The sequence below is a fragment of the Syngnathus scovelli genome, chromosome 6 (genome assembly GCF_024217435.2).
Source record: "Syngnathus scovelli strain Florida chromosome 6, RoL_Ssco_1.2, whole genome shotgun sequence".
Classification (NCBI taxonomy): Eukaryota; Metazoa; Chordata; class Actinopteri; order Syngnathiformes; family Syngnathidae; genus Syngnathus; species Syngnathus scovelli.
The window spans coordinates 6,168,320-6,184,506 of NC_090852.1; the positions used below are offsets into that span (position 1 = coordinate 6,168,320).

A 16,187-nucleotide genomic window follows, 5' to 3' on the forward strand; every position below is an offset into this window, starting at 1 on the left:
AAGCAGAGTTCCTAATAAGGAAGGAGCTCACTGTAAATATCCCGAAGGTCTGAGAAAGGCAGGGCAGCAGGGAGGAAGAGGGAAGCGGATGGATCGTGGCCTTATATGGACAAAGCACTGCTTTTCCCAGGGTTTGTGCTGCTGACCTTCCCTCCGGCTTGATGCCAGATGCTGCATAAGCAGCTCCTTGGCGCCCCCAAGAGAGGCAAAGTGGTAGTTGCTCAGGTCGATCGGTTGATATCGGTGTGTGCCTTTTTTTTTTTTTTTAATGCTCTTATGCACAAATAAGTCACAGTTGGCTGAACTTTTTGCGTGTTATCTCACTAAATCTCACGGTCACTGATAAAGTGGAATTTCTTCCAGGTCACTTCCCATGCACCGGGTTCAGCGAAAAAAGAACTTTTGGTAAAACTGAGGATGGATTGTTGATCATATGATTAAACTCATTCTCTGATCTCAACACAAACCTATTATATAGTTGTAAAAGCCAGATAAAATGACTGATTATCTTAAATTAGCTCTCAAAGATGCTCCATAGTCATGAAACTCCAAAGACGATGCATTCAAGAGGCAGATGGTGGGCTATCGAGTCTCTCCTTGCATCCGCAATAAATCCAGGCCAGGTTTTGTGACTGACCGTCAGCCACCTCCAGATTTTGCAGACTTCTACTTTTTATCCCCTGAGCTAAAACGTGTACTAATTTTGGTAGCTTACATATCAACATTCCCTTCATAGACAGCTGCAAACTTTTAAATAAACTTTTGCTCCCAATTTTTACATCATTTCCAACTTTCCAGTCTGTGGCAAACGAATGCTCCTGCTTCCCGATCACGTGAGAGACCAACAGCGCAGCAGGAACAGCGGATCACGTTGCAATTGTTTGTTCACTGTTAAAATCCAACTATGTGACTCCTGAGGTAGGGTGATCAAACAAGTAAAAGATAAATTACGAGCAATTACTAAAACAAATTGTTTTGTTATGATTTTAATATTTATGTTCATGCTGGTATAATTTTTACTACATTGAGATTGAGACGAATTTTGTTTTCATTAATAATAGCAGGAGGAAGTAGTTGTTGAAGTTGCTCCGCGTCAGGACTCGTCAAGAGGAAGAACGTTGCGGCCGTTCCTCAAACGCAATCTGGGGAGAAAGCAGTGCTCATCTCATTGACCTTTCCACCTGGTCATACAGGTAAACATTACTGTTACGGTAGTGCACCTTGCTGGACTCAATCTAATCTGTTGCTGTTTTACAGGTCCCAATCTCTCCATGTCCGGTGACCCTTACACCTTCACCACTGACTCTCTCCCCGACAACCCCCGTTTCCTGCCTCCGCTGGCCAACGGTCTTTTGGGATGGCGGGTTTACAACAGCACCATGCACATGGCGGGGGTGTACAACGGGGAACGGGGAGAATGCCACCGTGCAGATCTTCCTTGTCCTCTCGATGTGACGGTTGAGACAGAGGAAGCTGGTCAAAATTCCTACAGCTTGGATGCCCACACAGGTAGTTTCCTTGAGGACCTGATCCCTTCATCCATTCATTTTCTTTAGTGCTTGTCCTCATTAGGGTCAAAGGTGAGCTGGAGTGTGTACATAAAACAATTCTCTGTTGTTTCTCCAACAGGTGTTTTCACAAACACACTGACCTCACCCAGCATGACAGTGTCGCAGTCTTTCTATTCACACCGCTACTTCTCCAACCTGATGGTAATGGAGATTGTGCTGGTCCGCCATGTAACTTCAGAGGTGCCATTGACAGTGAAGCTGGTCAGTTCCTTTACGCCTCAGAGCAAAGACATTGATTTTCAGGCTTTGGCTGACTACAGAGGAGGAAGGTGAGCCCCCCCCCCGTCAAGAAAAAGAAAATCGTAACCTTTTTTGAGCATATTAGCATCTTTCTTTTGTTCCAGCCACATTCAAGGTCACCCACACAAAGCAGAATTCCCAGGATGCCCGAGCCCTACAGTTCACCTCATCTGGACCCCCATTCCCTCCAGCCTGACGCTTCCATCTGAGCAAAGCCAGGACCGTTGGGACTTCATTGTGGCGGTGGCCAACTCTTTAGATGTCACAGAGGCTTGTTTTGATGAGGGCCTGGAGTTGATGGCAACAGGCGGCTTGCGTTCTTCTCATGAAGCGGCGTGGAAGGAGCTGTGGCTGAAGAGTAATGTGGAAGTTGTGGGATCCGAGCGCCTCTTGAAAGCTGTGATCGGCTGCATGTTCTACCTTCTTAGTGCTTTTCCCTCCATTCACGACACATCTGGTTGTTTCGGCGGCGTCAGTCCAGGTGGACTATCCAATGGATCCGAAGCTCAGGATTATTGGGGTCATGTCTTCTGGGACCAGGTTGGAATGAAATTGAAAATGTCTACTATTCCTTTTTCCTCTGTCACCATCTAACGACGCCTTCCAACTCAACAGGAGATGTGGATATTTCCGACTATAGTTTTATTCTACCCCAAGATGGCCCGTGCAGCACTGGAGTACAGGGTGAGGACTATGGATGGCGCAAAATACAATGCTCAAAAGCAGGGATACAAGGTAAGGTCAAGAATAACGTGACTTGTGTCATGGTGGACAGATGGAATAAATAAAACTACAAATGGAACTTACTGCAGTAATTCCACACAGGGACTAAAGTTGGCATGGGAGAGTGCCGTGTCAGGGAGGGAGATGTGCCCTGAAGATATTTATGGCCAAGATGAGATTCACATCAACGGAGATGTTGCGCTGGCCTTCCAGAATTACTACTACCTCACTGAGGTTTGCTGCTCAGCTCCACCACGTCATCGCAAGTCTTCTCCCAGTGACTTTGCTTATTTTGTTGCAGGATGCGACAATGTTTACAGATGGACAGGGAAGTCAGCTAATAAGGGGCGTGGCTGATTACTGGGTTTCCAGGGTGACCTGGAACCCTGACGACCAGAAGTATCATCTCTTAGGTAAAGGCTGCATGATAATCAGTTTTCTCACTATTTTAAGTGAGCTGAGCAATTTTAGGGATGCAATTGATATTTGAACTCAAATGGTGAAGCAACACATTTAGACAGACAATATAACAATTGACACATTCTTTATGGGAATTGACTAATATTCCTCCTGTTTATTGCTTTTTATTTTACCTGGTTCAATTGTTAATAGTTTGCTGTGCATTTCAGGTGTCATGCCACCAGATGAGTATTACTCCAACGTCAACAACTCTGTCTACACAAACACATTGGCCAAATTAAGGTACTTGCTTCTTTGGTCACATGTTAATTTTCAATCGTACATCTGATGCGATAACGATCTTGTTTTCAGTCTGCAGTTTGCTGTGGAATTAGCTGACCTTCTCAAATATTCTGCACCAAAGGAATGGCAAAATGTAGCAGACAACCTCCATATACCTTTTGACACACAATTTCAATACCATCCGGAGTTTGAAGGCTATACCAAAGGTATTTGTTGTCACCTTAATGAGTAGATTTCAAATAGCATATTTTTTATTTGGTTCTGTCTTGCTTGCAGGTCTTCCAGTGAAACAGGCCGACACCGTGATGCTGAGCTATCCTCTTGGCCTGCCCATGTCGCCGGAAATCAGAAGAAATGACCTTGAAGCTTATGAAAGTGTCACTGACCCTCATGGACCAGCTATGACTTGGGTTAGACGCATATCTGCAGTTTTGTTCACATTAATATATCGTTCCGATTTACTGTCCAGGTTTCATAAACTGTGCTCTCTTCATCAATCAGGGAATGTTTGCGATTGGTTGGCTGGAACTGGGGAATGCAAAGAAAGGTCAACATTTCCTGGAGAAATGCTTCAGAAACATCCAAGGACCTTTCCAGGTATCGATGTAGACTACAAAAACTTCCTATTTGTTTACTGAGAAAATGTGTAATGGCCTTCCAGGTATGGAGCGAGTCATCAGACGGTACGGGAGCAGTTAACTTTCTTACGGGTATGGGAGGATTCTTGCAAGCGGTTGTGTTTGGTTACAGCGGCTTCAGGTCAGTCGTCAATCAACCCGCCTTTCTTGTTGAATCAAATCAATCAATAGAAAAAAATATTTACTAGAGTTCACAAGGAGTGCCTGGCCTTTTCCCCAATCCTTCCCGATGAGCTGAGTGAACTCTGTATCCGTGGTGTCAACTATTTGGGCCATCAGCTCGTCTGGCTGTTTCGGAGAGATGAGGTGCGCCTCATACTGAAGGAGCAGGAAGGCGGTTTTGCCAGCTCCAAGACGTGTGATCTGCAGGTGATCCTCAAGGCATCAAAGACTAAAATTCCTTTAACACCAGGTAACATGCACATTAGAATTATAAACAAGGAATCATTCAGCTTGATTTATTAAATGGTAGATTATTAATTGGTATTATATTATGTCTTTCTAGGGGTGGAAGTAATATTTCCACCAGAGCCTGGATATGTTTGCAGATGTGAACTGTTATCTTTCTGCTGGCCTTTGTGAATAATTTGACAGATACAAGTCACAGCTCTTGCTCATTACCTCCCCTGTCCACACATTTTCAAATGAAATAAAAGCATCAGTTTCTCACAGACTGTGGGCGGGCCAGTTCTGTCACTTTCGGAGCAACATATTTGATTGACAGGTAAAGTTTGAAAGTTTACTTCAGCCAACATGTAAGCACAGTTCTAAGTATGAGTCATTTTTATGATTTTTTTAGCCTTATCAAATGTTATTGGTGATTTTTTCTGTTTCCTTCAAATTTGTCAGATTTGTTCTTTAGTGTGTCGATTGTACAAGACATATTTTTATTCAATAAAACTACCTTTATACTTAAATATAATGCAGACTGTGAGTATTTTGGCCTCTTTAGCAAGAATATATTCTTCATTCTGCAAAAAGATAAACGAGGCTCACGCTGCAAAATGTTCCTGTTTACGACTATGAATGGGCGGAGTTTGTTTTCCGCCTATTGTGAATTTGTGGATTTAAATCTGGACACAATACCCGCCTATATATTTTCCATTGGGTTTACTCGATTTGTGTTTAGCTTTCGATCGTTTCCTAACCCCGTATGCACAGATAAACCCGCCCATTTTAGAGTACATGGTCCACAAAACGAACACTACTTTTGACAAATGACGTCACCAAGTCCCACCTTCCCATTGGCCGCTGCAGTTTGAATTTCAAAGTTTCTGCAGCTGCGCCAGTGTGGGGCTGTCTTGGATATCGGCGCTCGGTAAAATTTACTTGGCGATTAACCAAGACATATTTTTTTATGGCTTTTGCTTAAGTTCATATTCGATTTCACGGAGGCGCAATCATTAGATTCCCTTAATATTTGTTCCTGTTAACATGGTAAATAATGTGACATTACTTCCTTTCATAGCTTCTGGGAATTGCCGCCTGTACATAAATGACAGAAAATGTTAGGTTTGCTACTCACCGTCGTAATATTGGTGTAACTACTTAACGTACTAGTAAATAGCGTCCTAAAAAATAATCGAGATTGTTTTTCAATTTGATAAATCGCAGTAACGTTACCGTGTTCGATAGACATCGATAAGACAAGGCCCAGCGCGCGTGAATACAACAGAATCCAGTTTGGCCTGGTCAAGTGTTTACTTTAGTTGCTTATGTTTAAAATCCTTGAATTGACCGTTTTTGTTGTTGTTATTATTTAATCCGACATATTCTTCGATTATTTGTGGGCAACTATTTGAAACATCAACAATGAACTGATATCTAACTGAACCAGACGTCCAAAGCGATTTCCTAAAGCAAGTGGTAACCTTTTATTTTTGTCTTGTACGTCTGTTGTTTTCATTACCGCCGATGGATAGTTTGAGTGGTTGATGGAACTTTGATTTCATAGTTCGTCAAACCGGTATGCCCTTAGGGCGCTTTGTATCTAAGTGATTATTACAATCCAACCACTTAAATTTGCGATCGCTCGGTGTATTCCTCAATCCACTGCTCTGTTATGGAACCCCAGTTGTCAAGATTTCCCCAAATTTCATGTGTTTCAGAGTGAGAAGCCTCCATCTGCCACCATGAGCACTGTAAAATCATCTTTGTTGTCCCTGACGAAGATGTTTGCTGATAAAACGCAAGAGTTTTTAAATGACATTGACAATGTCCACATGGTTTGGCTTGAGGAGATCCAACAGGAGGCCAAACTGATGTTCTCAAGGTGGGTGAATGTTTAATAACATACAACATGAACAATAGTGAATAAACCTCTAACAATTGTGCTTTCTTTAATTTGTAGCAATTCTAATTTTGAACCAGAGTTAATGCCCAAAACACCATCACAAAAGAAGAATAGTCGCAGGAAGCGCGTGTCGGTCGGCCGGCAGGAAGATTCTCAATTCAGGCGCAGGTTTATTACACTTTGACAAAGTTTCCAGTTTCAATAATTATTGATTTTTGAAACCTGGTGTGACTTAATTTGCCCTTTGTGATGCAGGCTCTCAAGGGGTCGACGTAGTAATCTCCGTAGCGTCACTATCAAGCAACTGGACTTCATTTCTGAGAATGCCATTGCCGATGTTTCCGCATCTGACAGCAGCACCAGTGCACGTCCAAAACGCACTACTCGCAAAAATAAACAAACCATCGCGGAGATTGCCGAGGATGTGAACCGGCCTTCTCGTACAATCCCCGAGATTCAAGTTGAGTGTAACAAAAAGCCAGAGCTGGTTGAGGATGAAAGTGTGGCTAAAAATACCGAGGTGGACAACGCAGACGTCCCAGAGCCGTGTGATGCCAGAAGGCATTCTCCAATTAAGATAGAGTCACCTAACGTTGTGGTCAGCATCTCTGCATCAGAGCGTTTGTCTGCTGAGCAAGAAATCCAGCCCATACCTTCTCCTGGGCGCAGCGCTGCAAAGATCGCGATAGCCGGCAATGGCAGAAGCTCACGGCGCAGCTCCGTGAGGTGCTCATTGAAGGCCCGTCGCTCGCTGGCCAGTTTGCGGCACAGCATGATGCAGGAGTCTCTGCGCCGTAGCTCTCGGCGATCCTTGCTGAAGAAGAACGCGGCTCGCAAGGCCAGCTCATCGCGAAGCAGCATCATCGACTGTGAGACTCAACATTTTATTCAGATTCTCAGTATTATTTGGCTTGTTAGTGTATCTTAAGACTTTTTTTTTGGGGGGGGGTAGCCGCTTCTTCTTGTGAGTCCATGGAAGAGATAGATGAAGTGTAAGTACTACAAATATTTTCTTGGTTGAATATACTCTACATTCAGCACCTGCAAAAAAAATAGCAAGATGATTAAGGCTGAACGATTTCAGTAAAAAAAATAATAATAATCACACAGATATCGTAATTTCGGTGATATGATTTGGGATTATCAAATTGCTAAAATCAATCACGATCATTTCCATTCCTTCCTTTAGTTTTAATTCTCCCCTTGAACTATTATCATTTATGACCACCACAGAGCATCCGAACCTGTGAGCACAGATCCTGAAGTTGCCGTGATCACTTCAGCCGATCCTCCTGAGGTACTGTTCACCTAATTTCCAGTTTGATGATTCGCGATTGTTAAAACTTGTGTCATACAATTCCACTTATGCAGCCCGTGTTGAGTGAGCAGCCATTATTGGCACATGTCACTCGTTCTGTGGCGGTAAACTCCCCCAAGATGGCCCCACCTTCACTGTATTCTCCCGAGCGCTACAACGAACAAAAGACATCAGGTATTTGCTTATGCTTCCATCCCAGCCTCCAATAATAATTGGCCTTAAATTGTTGTTAATAAATTGTTTTCTCTTTGTTCCAGTTAACATGAAACAGACCCCACTGCCGAGTCAAAGGTGAGTTTCAAACTGTTTAAACTCTTTTGACCCCGTGTCCCACTATGGCTGTTATAAGTGACCAGTATCAATTGAATGATTATACTTAATTTATTTTCAATTCTTTATTATTTCCAAGTGTCAACTATCTGATATGTTCTTTGTTTTGTTCTTATGTTTCCCCAGGTCAACTAAATGCGTCAAACGCAAAACGGCCTCCCCTCCAGAAAGACCTACGAAGAGGTTCTCTAACCTCAAGAACAATCAGAGTGTAAGATTGCCAAATCATAAAAATCCACAAATTAGAATGCTGTCTTAAATTGACAGTTTTATAAGTATCTACCCCCCCCCCCCCCCCCCCCTCTTACAAGGCTGCCAGACCGCACATGAAATCATTTCTTCACACTGTGCAGAAGAATCAGATGCTGATGATGACTCCGACTGCCTTCAGCCGTAGTTCTGTGGTCAAATCTTTCATTCGACAGAACACTCCTCTGAAGTTTGACCAAAAGGTCAGCATTAATCCCAACCCCTCCCTCACACACACAAAAACAGCAAACTTGCACAATTTTGTTCAAATTACAAAGCACTTTTAAAATGTCAGCATCATGAGTCCTTTATTAACTACAGGCAATGTTTGAGTATATTAAGCATGTTTAGTTTAAGTGCTGATTTCTAAAAGTGATATTATGTAGACGATAATGTATCAAATTGAATTTGACGTTACACACTACAGTCACCATGGGCCATTTTCAATGTGCTGTAGATGCAATTTAGTTGAGCTGGAATCATTGCATTGCATCATTTTATTTGTATTTCCTCTCTCCAGATGAGCATGACTAGAGTGGTAAGTACACAAGCACTGTTGGTGGTCATTTTGGTGATAGTGTCCACTCATTTAGTACTAAACTAAAACTCCCCCCCTTCCCACACATCCTAACCTGTGTGCACTCACCGTTTGTCTTGATACGAGAGGCCGTAGTGAAGTACGGCTTTACCGCTTATTTTCTAAATTCGACAGGCCAGAGAGCGGCAAAAGCTGGAAGCACTGAGAAAGAAGCAGGAACAGGAAGAGGAGCGAATGAGGAAAATGGAGGAGGAGAAAAAAAAGAAGCAAGAGGAGTACAAAAGGTTTGATTCGGTTGGGGAAAAAAAACACTGCCTTTGTGATTGGATTGCTCGAATTAAATTTTTTTTTTTTTGTCTTTTAGGAAGAGGGATGAGAGGCTAAGAAAGGTGATTGAGGCAAAAGAGAAAGAAGTGCAGAGGGAAGAAGAAAAAAAGAAGAAAATTGAGCAAAAAATGGCCAACATTGATGAGAAAAATGATAAGGTGAGGTTTTGGATTTGGGGTGGTTGTGCCATGTCAAGGTGGGTCAACGTTGGTCTGTGAATGCAGCGTCAGGCAGCAGAGATGGCCAAGAAGCGAACTGCCACTAAACGCCAGGAAGAGCTTGAACAGAAACGGAAGCTGGAAGAAGAAATGAAAAGGAAGAAGACTCAACAAGCGGTAAGATTTGTATTTCATTTGTCTTCACACATCTAAACCCGCATTTTTTTTTCTCCTCCAACTTTAGGAGGAGGAGAAGCGCCAACAAGAGTTGCTGACGAAGAAGACCAAGGAGGATGAATTAAAACCCAAAAAGCTAGCAGAAGCTCGCAGATTCTTGGAGCTGGAGAGTCACCGCCTAGCTGCTGCTGAAAGGTCATCTTTTGAAACAAGTTTGATAGTCCATCCACACACCCACCCCCCACCCCCTTTAATGCAGGGAATGGTTCAGACCCACCAATAAAAGATCAAAATCAGCAATATTGAGACACCACAAGTGTCTTCAACAATTGACTCTAAAACAGGCACACAAAATAAAAGAATGAAATGTATGTTTAAATATTAAAATGGACAACCATATAATTTTGTTTCTACCTTATATTGATTCTTATGTGTTGTTGTTTGTCCAGGGAGCGAGTTGAAAAAGAAAAGGCTCTCGCTCTGCAACGGGAACTGGAAAGAGCAGCTCACGAGCAGGAGGAGAAAAGAAAACAGGTGAAGATCGATGTTGTTTGCTTCCCCCCAAAAAAAAACCTATACAAAGTGCAAATTACGTGTGAGTTTGTTCCAAAAAATGCTTCCCTACTGCTTTGTCATTTCAAATTCTAAAATTCTCTCTGTTCCACCAGGAAGAGGAACAGCAGAGGTTAGCTGCAGAGGAGAAGGCAGCTAAAGACAAAGAGGCTGCTGCTGCTGCTGCTGCTGCTGCTGCTGCTGCTGCTGCTGCTGCTGCTGCTGCTGCTGCTGTTGCTGCTGCTGCTGCTGCTACAAAAGTTGCACAGACAAAGGTGAATAGAAACAAATTTTATTTTGTCAGAGATGTATAGAATCAATATTAAGTTATTACAGTGGGAATACCTGTAATGAAACCTGTGATCGGGTTCCCCCTAAAGTATATCACCCCTTCTCCCCCTGCCACCTAATTTAAAAATAAATTTAAAGATTTTATTGATTTTTATCTCTTTTTCTTCCCCTGTGACTTCTTTTTCTATACAGAAAGCTGTTCCCCTCAATCTGACTATGGATGTTGCGGTACCGTGAATCTGATTGATTATTTATTTATTTGGCTTTTATTTTCACCAAACCCGTCATTTTTTTCTTGTTGCATTTTGCTAGATAATATTTAATATTCTGACCAATTTCACAAGAGATTGATTTTTTTAAATTTTTTTTTAGGCAGAATATTTTGAAACTCCTTTCCACGATTTTTTTTCCCCTCCACAGAATTCTTTGTTGAAAACTCCGGCAGGAAAAGGTGTCGGCCTCAACGTGACTGTGGATGTTGAGGTAAATCGGGAAACTGATGCATCCAAAGCACGTGTTCATTCAAATTTTCATTGAGATATTTTTTTTTTAGACGCTCTCAAAAAGTCTGTTTCCTCCCTGGCAGAAATCACCACAGTCTTACTCCATCACTCCAAAGGGTGTCAACAAAACTTTGACTTTGTCCATAAATCCAGAAACCTATGGGATGGACCTAAACAGTGATGATTCTACTGATGATGAGTCTAAGCCAAGAAAGCCCATTCCCTCTTGGGCAAAAGGTATGCAGCTTAAAATTTGGGTAACGAAAGAGGTATAAGAAAAAGCGCCTGGAATTGGCAACTGTTGTTTTGATTTGATGAATCAAATGGTTCAATTTTCAAAATGGTTGCATCCTCGAATCGTCATATTGTCTTTCGATAGCTGGGTCGTGTTGCGGAAGATTTTTCAGTGCAGACTTGCTCCGGGTTGCCAAATTTACATTTATTTGATGTGGGATCTGTTAAAAGCATGGAAGAGGATTTTATAGCAATTTGGGAGTTCCCGAAGCAGAGGACGAAATGGCGGACAGATGAGGCAGGAGAAATCGTTTCCCAAAATGGGATGACAGTGCATTCATGAAGGGAGCCATTTTTATTTTTCAAGTGAACCGAATTGAATCATTACAGCCTGGAATCGTTGTTGAATCATCTTTTGTTGAGTGATTCCCAAAGTATAGTTGTTGTTTTTGTTGTTGTTTTTGTAATGTCTTGTCATTGTTGTAAATCTTAGTCTTAATTGCTGTGCAGCATCAGGGCGGAATGACGCAAATTAAAAGGAAAAAAAAGCCATTGTATGAATAGTGAATATTATTTGATCTTCCTCCCAGGTCACAATCTAGAGCAGATTATTTTGAGGCAGTACTTCAACCCTCCAGACATGGATTCTTTCTTTGGACCAATCGAGCCGCCAAAACTGGAGAAGCTGTTTTACAAGAGGAAATCGCGTTACTTTAAACGCACCAGCTCTGCTGTGTGGCACTCACCCCCCAACGCCAACAAATACTGATGGAGTGACACCGTGCTGTACACATTTTTTTTTTTTTAAATTTCAACTTAATCCCAATAAAAAGGTAATCGGTTTTCATGGAAAATAAGTGAATGTCTATCACAGATGACTTGTTTTACTGTTATATACCTGAAATTGTTTTGTTTGGCATGTGACATACAGACAGAATTTTCTTAGTCCTGCTTCCTGCTCGTTGCTGCTTTGTTTCCTCCGCCATCTACGAGCACGCCCAGCAAGTCTCCTTCGGCCAATGAGATTCCAGAATCATTAGGGGAATTTTGCTGATTGGCTTGTTGCTGCGAAGGCATCGAACTGGGTGCCGTCATTGTATTGAGCCCGCCGTTGCCGGCCTTAACATTGGCCGCAAAGTTACCAAAGCTGCTAAGATTGTTGGTGTTGAGAAGATTTCCTGTCGTGCCAGCGCCGGTGCTGCTTGTCACATTAATACTGCTCGAGCTACTGTTAGGATTATTTGGATTTGCCGGTCCCTGACGATAGGGAGGGGTGAACGAGAACACCCTTTCTCCCCCGCTTCCTGTCGTTCTAGCGCTCGTGGGTCCCGCCTGGCTGTCGGCGGACGGCAAAGTTTCCAGTGTCAGGCACGGAAGAGGAGGCCGGCGAGACAGCAGGCCGTGTCCACGTCGGAGTTTGGATATGGGACAAAGCTCGGGCAGAGGGTCGGGGAAGGAGAAGGCCGGGGCGGCTGACGTTTCGCTGTCCTCGCTCAGCCAGGGGAAAGCCGACGATGGTGGCGGATTGTGACTGGGGGTGTCGGGAGGTAGAAGCTGTGAGCCGACCATCTGAGGAGCGAGGGAGCTGCAGCTCCGATCCCATTCATTCAGAGGTCGCCGGGCAAGTCGAGGTCGGGGCATTGCTGGGGGAACGCAGTGGATTGGCGTCTGGGGGCAACTGTAGAAGCCTGCTCTCTCATATAAGGGCACCCCGGAGAAGACATAATCCTGATCTGGATCTGCATTTAAGGGCTGGCGGGCTTGGTTGGTGACCGACTGAGCTTCTGGGTGTAAGTACAGGGGGAATCGACTCAATGGGGCTCCGGGACGGCGCCGGAGCATGGAGACCCGAGAAGAGCGAGGGAAGCTGGGGGACTGGACACCCAGGAAGCGACCCAAACCTCCCAACAGCGGAGTGGAGTAGTTGGCTTCCTCGTTTTCTTTAATCTGCTCCAAGTTCGACTGAAACTCCATTTCCTCTTTAGGAACACTATAGAGCACAACAATATCATAATAGCAATGAAACTGTTCAGAATGATTCCAGATTCCCTATATCGAGTGTCCAAATGCGCTCAAATATTATTCAGAATACTGTTTTTAGAGTATCGTAGAAGATTTGACTTTAAAGCATACCTAATATCCAAAGCCGAACCCATGAATGACGGTTTGCAGTGATCTGCGCTGGCAGTAGTGTATGGAGGGCGAGGCTCGGACTCATTCCAGTACATGTCCTTCTCAACTAGAGGGAGGCTGTCGTACATCTCATCCACAGACAGCAAAGATACCTAAAACACAATCACACAGCTAGGACCAATAGTGACAGCTCCTTTGTTCTTATTAAATCAGCAAATTTTCAGCCAAGGTGTATATTTGACATCACATTGGACCAATCACAAAGGATAATTTCAGATCACATCAGAACCTGTAAATTGCGATCGACGAGCCAGTTCGTCTCAAAGTCGTCATCGTCTTCGCCAAAAGGATTGATGAGTTGCTCTGCCACCTAAAAGCAAGACCAAATCAGACACGGACCAAGCGTCAAACAGATTAGATTAGATCATCAATGGTGTCAAACCTTCAACCAGCCAACATAGAAGAAAAACTGCAGCAGCGTGAAAACGGGCAAATAGAAGTCCAGGTCGTGACCGGGATAGCCTTGGGCTGGGTCTAAGAACTGACGACCAATCAGACAAGCTAGGAAGAAGCTGTAGACTGCCACCGTTGCCACCTAAACACCACATACTAGTCAAGTAGGGGCAGAAATTTGCTTTTTACATTCAGACCTCGTATCAGCTGAAACAAACCTGAGTATACACGAGAGGCAGGCTGATCCAATCATATCCGTACAGCTTCATGCACTTTGCACGTAAACTGTTCAACTCCTATACGGTGAAGAACATAAGACATTATTTAGGACTGTTCAAAGCTGTTCACATTTGCAGTCGGGACAAACGTACAGTGAGGATGGCTGTGAGAGCCACGTCGTTGTTGATGCGACCCTCAGTCCGGGCCCGCAAAGCCAGACTCACAAACCACATGCAGGGAACCCAGAACTTGTTATGGGGGGAGGGCAAGTCCTCCAGATGCCTCAGTTCCTCTGATGTCATCAAACCTGAAAAAAAAGTTCATGTCTCATTTGAAGTCAATACACATAAAGAGAATAGTCAGGGTAATATTTGTTTTTCTTTGCGGAGGATAAAGAATATATGCCTGTGAGTCATTATATTTTCTGCTTTTATGTCCACAATATGAAGATGCTAAGTGTTAGCCTGCCAATGGAGTTAGCATTGTTTGTCAACATTAGGTCACCGGACTTGAAAAAAAAAAGCTAGGTGGTTATTTTAAACATAGTATACTTTGACAGTTTGATAATAAACCTCAACTGGGAATGGCTATAAACACCTTGAAATCGTAATAATCTCAGCGCGACATTACATCATTGGTACACAAAGTGTGTACTGTGCAAAGACTTCAAACACGCCACTTTGTGCCTGAATTGGGCTTAGTACTCAAGCCAAGGTTCAGCATTTCTGTTTGACCAGCGTACCTGCTTGCAACAAGTGCTCCATGGTGGGGAACCTCTTGTAGACGGCCGTGCTGACCGAACGGTAGATGAGCACCCCGGAGAGATTGGCGTACCGCACCAGAGTGCGCCGGGTCAACCTGGCGGCCTCGTCTGCTCCGCGCACATGACCTCCCACCAGTGATGCCAGGCGGTCCGGCCAGGGGACGTTTTCAAACTGACCCCACCAGCGGGACACCACCAAGGTCACATAGAAACCTGCAAAGCAATGTTGAAGTTGGAACACACTTGGGATTGTTTACTAAAAGGTAGACTCACAGAGAACTAGGTGTCCAAATTAATAAAAAATAAACTGATTATCAAATAAATCGCCTAGTATTTTAATCAAGTAAGCATCTCGAGACATTTTTTAATTAAAAATTGTCCACATCTTCTAATTTCAGTCTCTCACAATTCTATAATTTATCCAATCCTTGATGAAAACAGACTGATTTATCTTTTGTGTTTAATCAAAATATGAATAATAATTAGCAAACGACTGCTTTTAGTTTGTAATATTGCTTAACTGTTGTTCAGTTGTTTTTTAATCGCTAAATAATACCAGATATAATCAAATAATTGATTCATAAACAGTAATTGGCAAAAATGTTTGTAATGCACTTTCATGAAAATAAAGTTGTACCCAACTATTTGATTCATCGACGAATAATCCATTCTAAAGATATTCGATAGTGACAGCCCTACCGAGAACAAAGGACACTGGGATGAGCTCTGCGTAGCGATCACAGTATATGGACAGCTTCTCAAACTGCCTCTTCTGCTCAACATTTAGCACAAACCTAGTGTGGAAAATAACTTGTGAGTTAACACATTAAAACATCGCATTCACAAAAATAACAAGTAACTAACATGATCAGTTTCTTAATGAATATAATCAAAATAATAAAACAAATAAGATAAATAAATGAAACTAATAAAATAGAATTAATAAAATAAGAAAAAATAAAATAAGAAAATAAATAATAAAAATGTAAATAATAATAATTTCATTAAAATCATTGAAGGTATTGGTACCTATAACCGATGCTGAAGAAGCAGTAGAGCAAGGTGAAGATGATGAGCTCCCTGTAGAGGAGCTTATAGATGCTGCCTTTCCAGCGCAGTAACAGGTGGAAGAAAGTGCCTAGGCCTGCGTCAGCCACTCTGCGAGAGTAGGTGACTGTCATTGCCGCTGCTGCTTCTTCTTAAAGGCCGACTCCCACGTCTCGCATTGGCCTGACATGAAGGACGCCTCCGGTGTCTCGTCAGATCTCAGAATCAGCAATCGGTCGGCTTGATCTGCTGTCTACCCAAATCCATATGGCCAACAATGATGATTTGATAACGTGAAGCCAAATGTGATCTGCTGTCTTCAGGAGCACAAAAGGTCAACTTGAAAGATTCACAACTCACCGCTGAATGCGTATCGCCATAGCTGCAAGTGAGCCGTACACTTGGCCTCCGTGGAGAGAGAATGTTGGGGAAAAGAGAAGCGGGACCAGAAAAAGGAGAGCGTGGAGTTTCTACACCTCCGGTCACTTGATGTCTTAAGCTCTTTTGAGCAACAAAGCTGCATTGTTGGCTCCTGCAGGCTGTGTTAATCCCAACAAATCACACACAGCTGGTCACTTAGATACATAATATCAATAAAAAACAACAACTTATTAGAACACTCAGGCACTCTCACGGTGAAATTCTGTCTATTAAGAATTTGTGTTTCACTATGGTTATTATTATTATGAGAAAGCATGGTGAGCCCTCTGACGGAAGAAATGCGCACA

At 43.0% G+C, this 16,187-nt stretch overlaps 3 protein-coding genes across 7 annotated transcripts; 2 read left to right on the forward strand and 1 right to left on the reverse strand.

The window, feature by feature from the left end:
• The first annotated feature begins 259 nt into the window (after window positions 1-259).
• Window positions 260-4,547, forward strand: pgghg (protein-glucosylgalactosylhydroxylysine glucosidase). Its single transcript, XM_049722096.2, has 15 exons — window positions 260-918; window positions 1,062-1,193; window positions 1,258-1,509; window positions 1,630-1,840; window positions 1,916-2,351; window positions 2,427-2,546; window positions 2,637-2,768; window positions 2,836-2,947; window positions 3,164-3,236; window positions 3,306-3,442; window positions 3,513-3,646; window positions 3,738-3,833; window positions 3,898-3,995; window positions 4,063-4,286; window positions 4,380-4,547. Exons 3-15 carry the CDS (start codon window positions 1,272-1,274, stop codon window positions 4,454-4,456), a joined length of 2,088 nt encoding a protein of 695 aa, XP_049578053.1. The 5' UTR covers window positions 260-918; window positions 1,062-1,193; window positions 1,258-1,271; the 3' UTR covers window positions 4,457-4,547.
• Window positions 4,548-5,142: 595 nt separating this feature from the next.
• Window positions 5,143-11,701, forward strand: incenp (inner centromere protein). 5 transcript variants are annotated; one of them, XM_049722066.2, is made up of 21 exons: window positions 5,143-5,311; window positions 5,983-6,146; window positions 6,225-6,335; window positions 6,423-7,036; window positions 7,120-7,159; window positions 7,401-7,464; window positions 7,539-7,659; window positions 7,743-7,776; window positions 7,942-8,026; window positions 8,127-8,267; window positions 8,585-8,602; window positions 8,777-8,886; window positions 8,967-9,087; window positions 9,154-9,264; window positions 9,332-9,459; window positions 9,714-9,798; window positions 9,933-10,091; window positions 10,300-10,335; window positions 10,528-10,590; window positions 10,661-10,847; window positions 11,435-11,701. In XM_049722066.2, the coding sequence occupies exons 1-21, from the start codon at window positions 5,309-5,311 to the stop codon at window positions 11,611-11,613; spliced, it is 2,574 nt and encodes an 857-aa protein (XP_049578023.1). In that variant the 5' UTR covers window positions 5,143-5,308; the 3' UTR covers window positions 11,614-11,701. The 5 variants fall into 5 exon arrangements, with proteins under 5 accessions (XP_049578023.1, XP_049578026.1, XP_049578024.1 ...); XM_049722069.2 differs by having other exon boundaries at window positions 10,694-10,847; XM_049722067.2 differs by having other exon boundaries at window positions 9,335-9,459.
• Window positions 11,181-16,047, reverse strand: best1 (bestrophin 1). The gene is made up of 10 exons (XM_049722091.1): window positions 15,820-16,047; window positions 15,442-15,712; window positions 15,112-15,206; window positions 14,392-14,625; window positions 13,802-13,956; window positions 13,649-13,726; window positions 13,420-13,572; window positions 13,267-13,347; window positions 12,978-13,129; window positions 11,181-12,834 (listed from the first exon to the last, which is right to left on the reverse strand). Exons 2-10 carry the CDS (start codon window positions 15,591-15,593, stop codon window positions 11,787-11,789), a joined length of 2,148 nt encoding a protein of 715 aa, XP_049578048.1. The 5' UTR covers window positions 15,594-15,712; window positions 15,820-16,047; the 3' UTR covers window positions 11,181-11,786.
• Window positions 16,048-16,187: the final 140 nt, after the last annotated feature.

Bases quoted from the DNA above. Each gene is read 5' to 3' on its own strand.
- pgghg (XM_049722096.2), top strand. From the start codon at position 1,272: ATGTCCGGTGACCCTTACACCTTCACCACTGACTCTCTCCCCGACAAC. The intron at 2,547-2,636 runs GTAAGGTCAAGA...AATTCCACACAG, and splicing joins CTCAAAAGCAGGGATACAAG to GGACTAAAGTTGGCATGGGA. The intron at 3,647-3,737 runs GTTAGACGCATA...TTCATCAATCAG, and splicing joins ATGGACCAGCTATGACTTGG to GGAATGTTTGCGATTGGTTG.
- incenp (XM_049722066.2), top strand. The intron at 10,092-10,299 runs GTGAATAGAAAC...TTTTCTATACAG, and splicing joins CAAAAGTTGCACAGACAAAG to AAAGCTGTTCCCCTCAATCT. The intron at 10,848-11,434 runs GTATGCAGCTTA...TCTTCCTCCCAG, and splicing joins CATTCCCTCTTGGGCAAAAG to GTCACAATCTAGAGCAGATT.
- best1 (XM_049722091.1), bottom strand. From the start codon at position 15,593: ATGACAGTCACCTACTCTCGCAGAGTGGCTGACGCAGGCCTAGGCACT. The intron at 15,207-15,441 runs GTACCAATACCT...TTTCCACACTAG, and splicing joins TTCTTCAGCATCGGTTATAG to GTTTGTGCTAAATGTTGAGC. The intron at 14,626-15,111 runs GTAGGGCTGTCA...ATTGCTTTGCAG, and splicing joins CCCAGTGTCCTTTGTTCTCG to GTTTCTATGTGACCTTGGTG.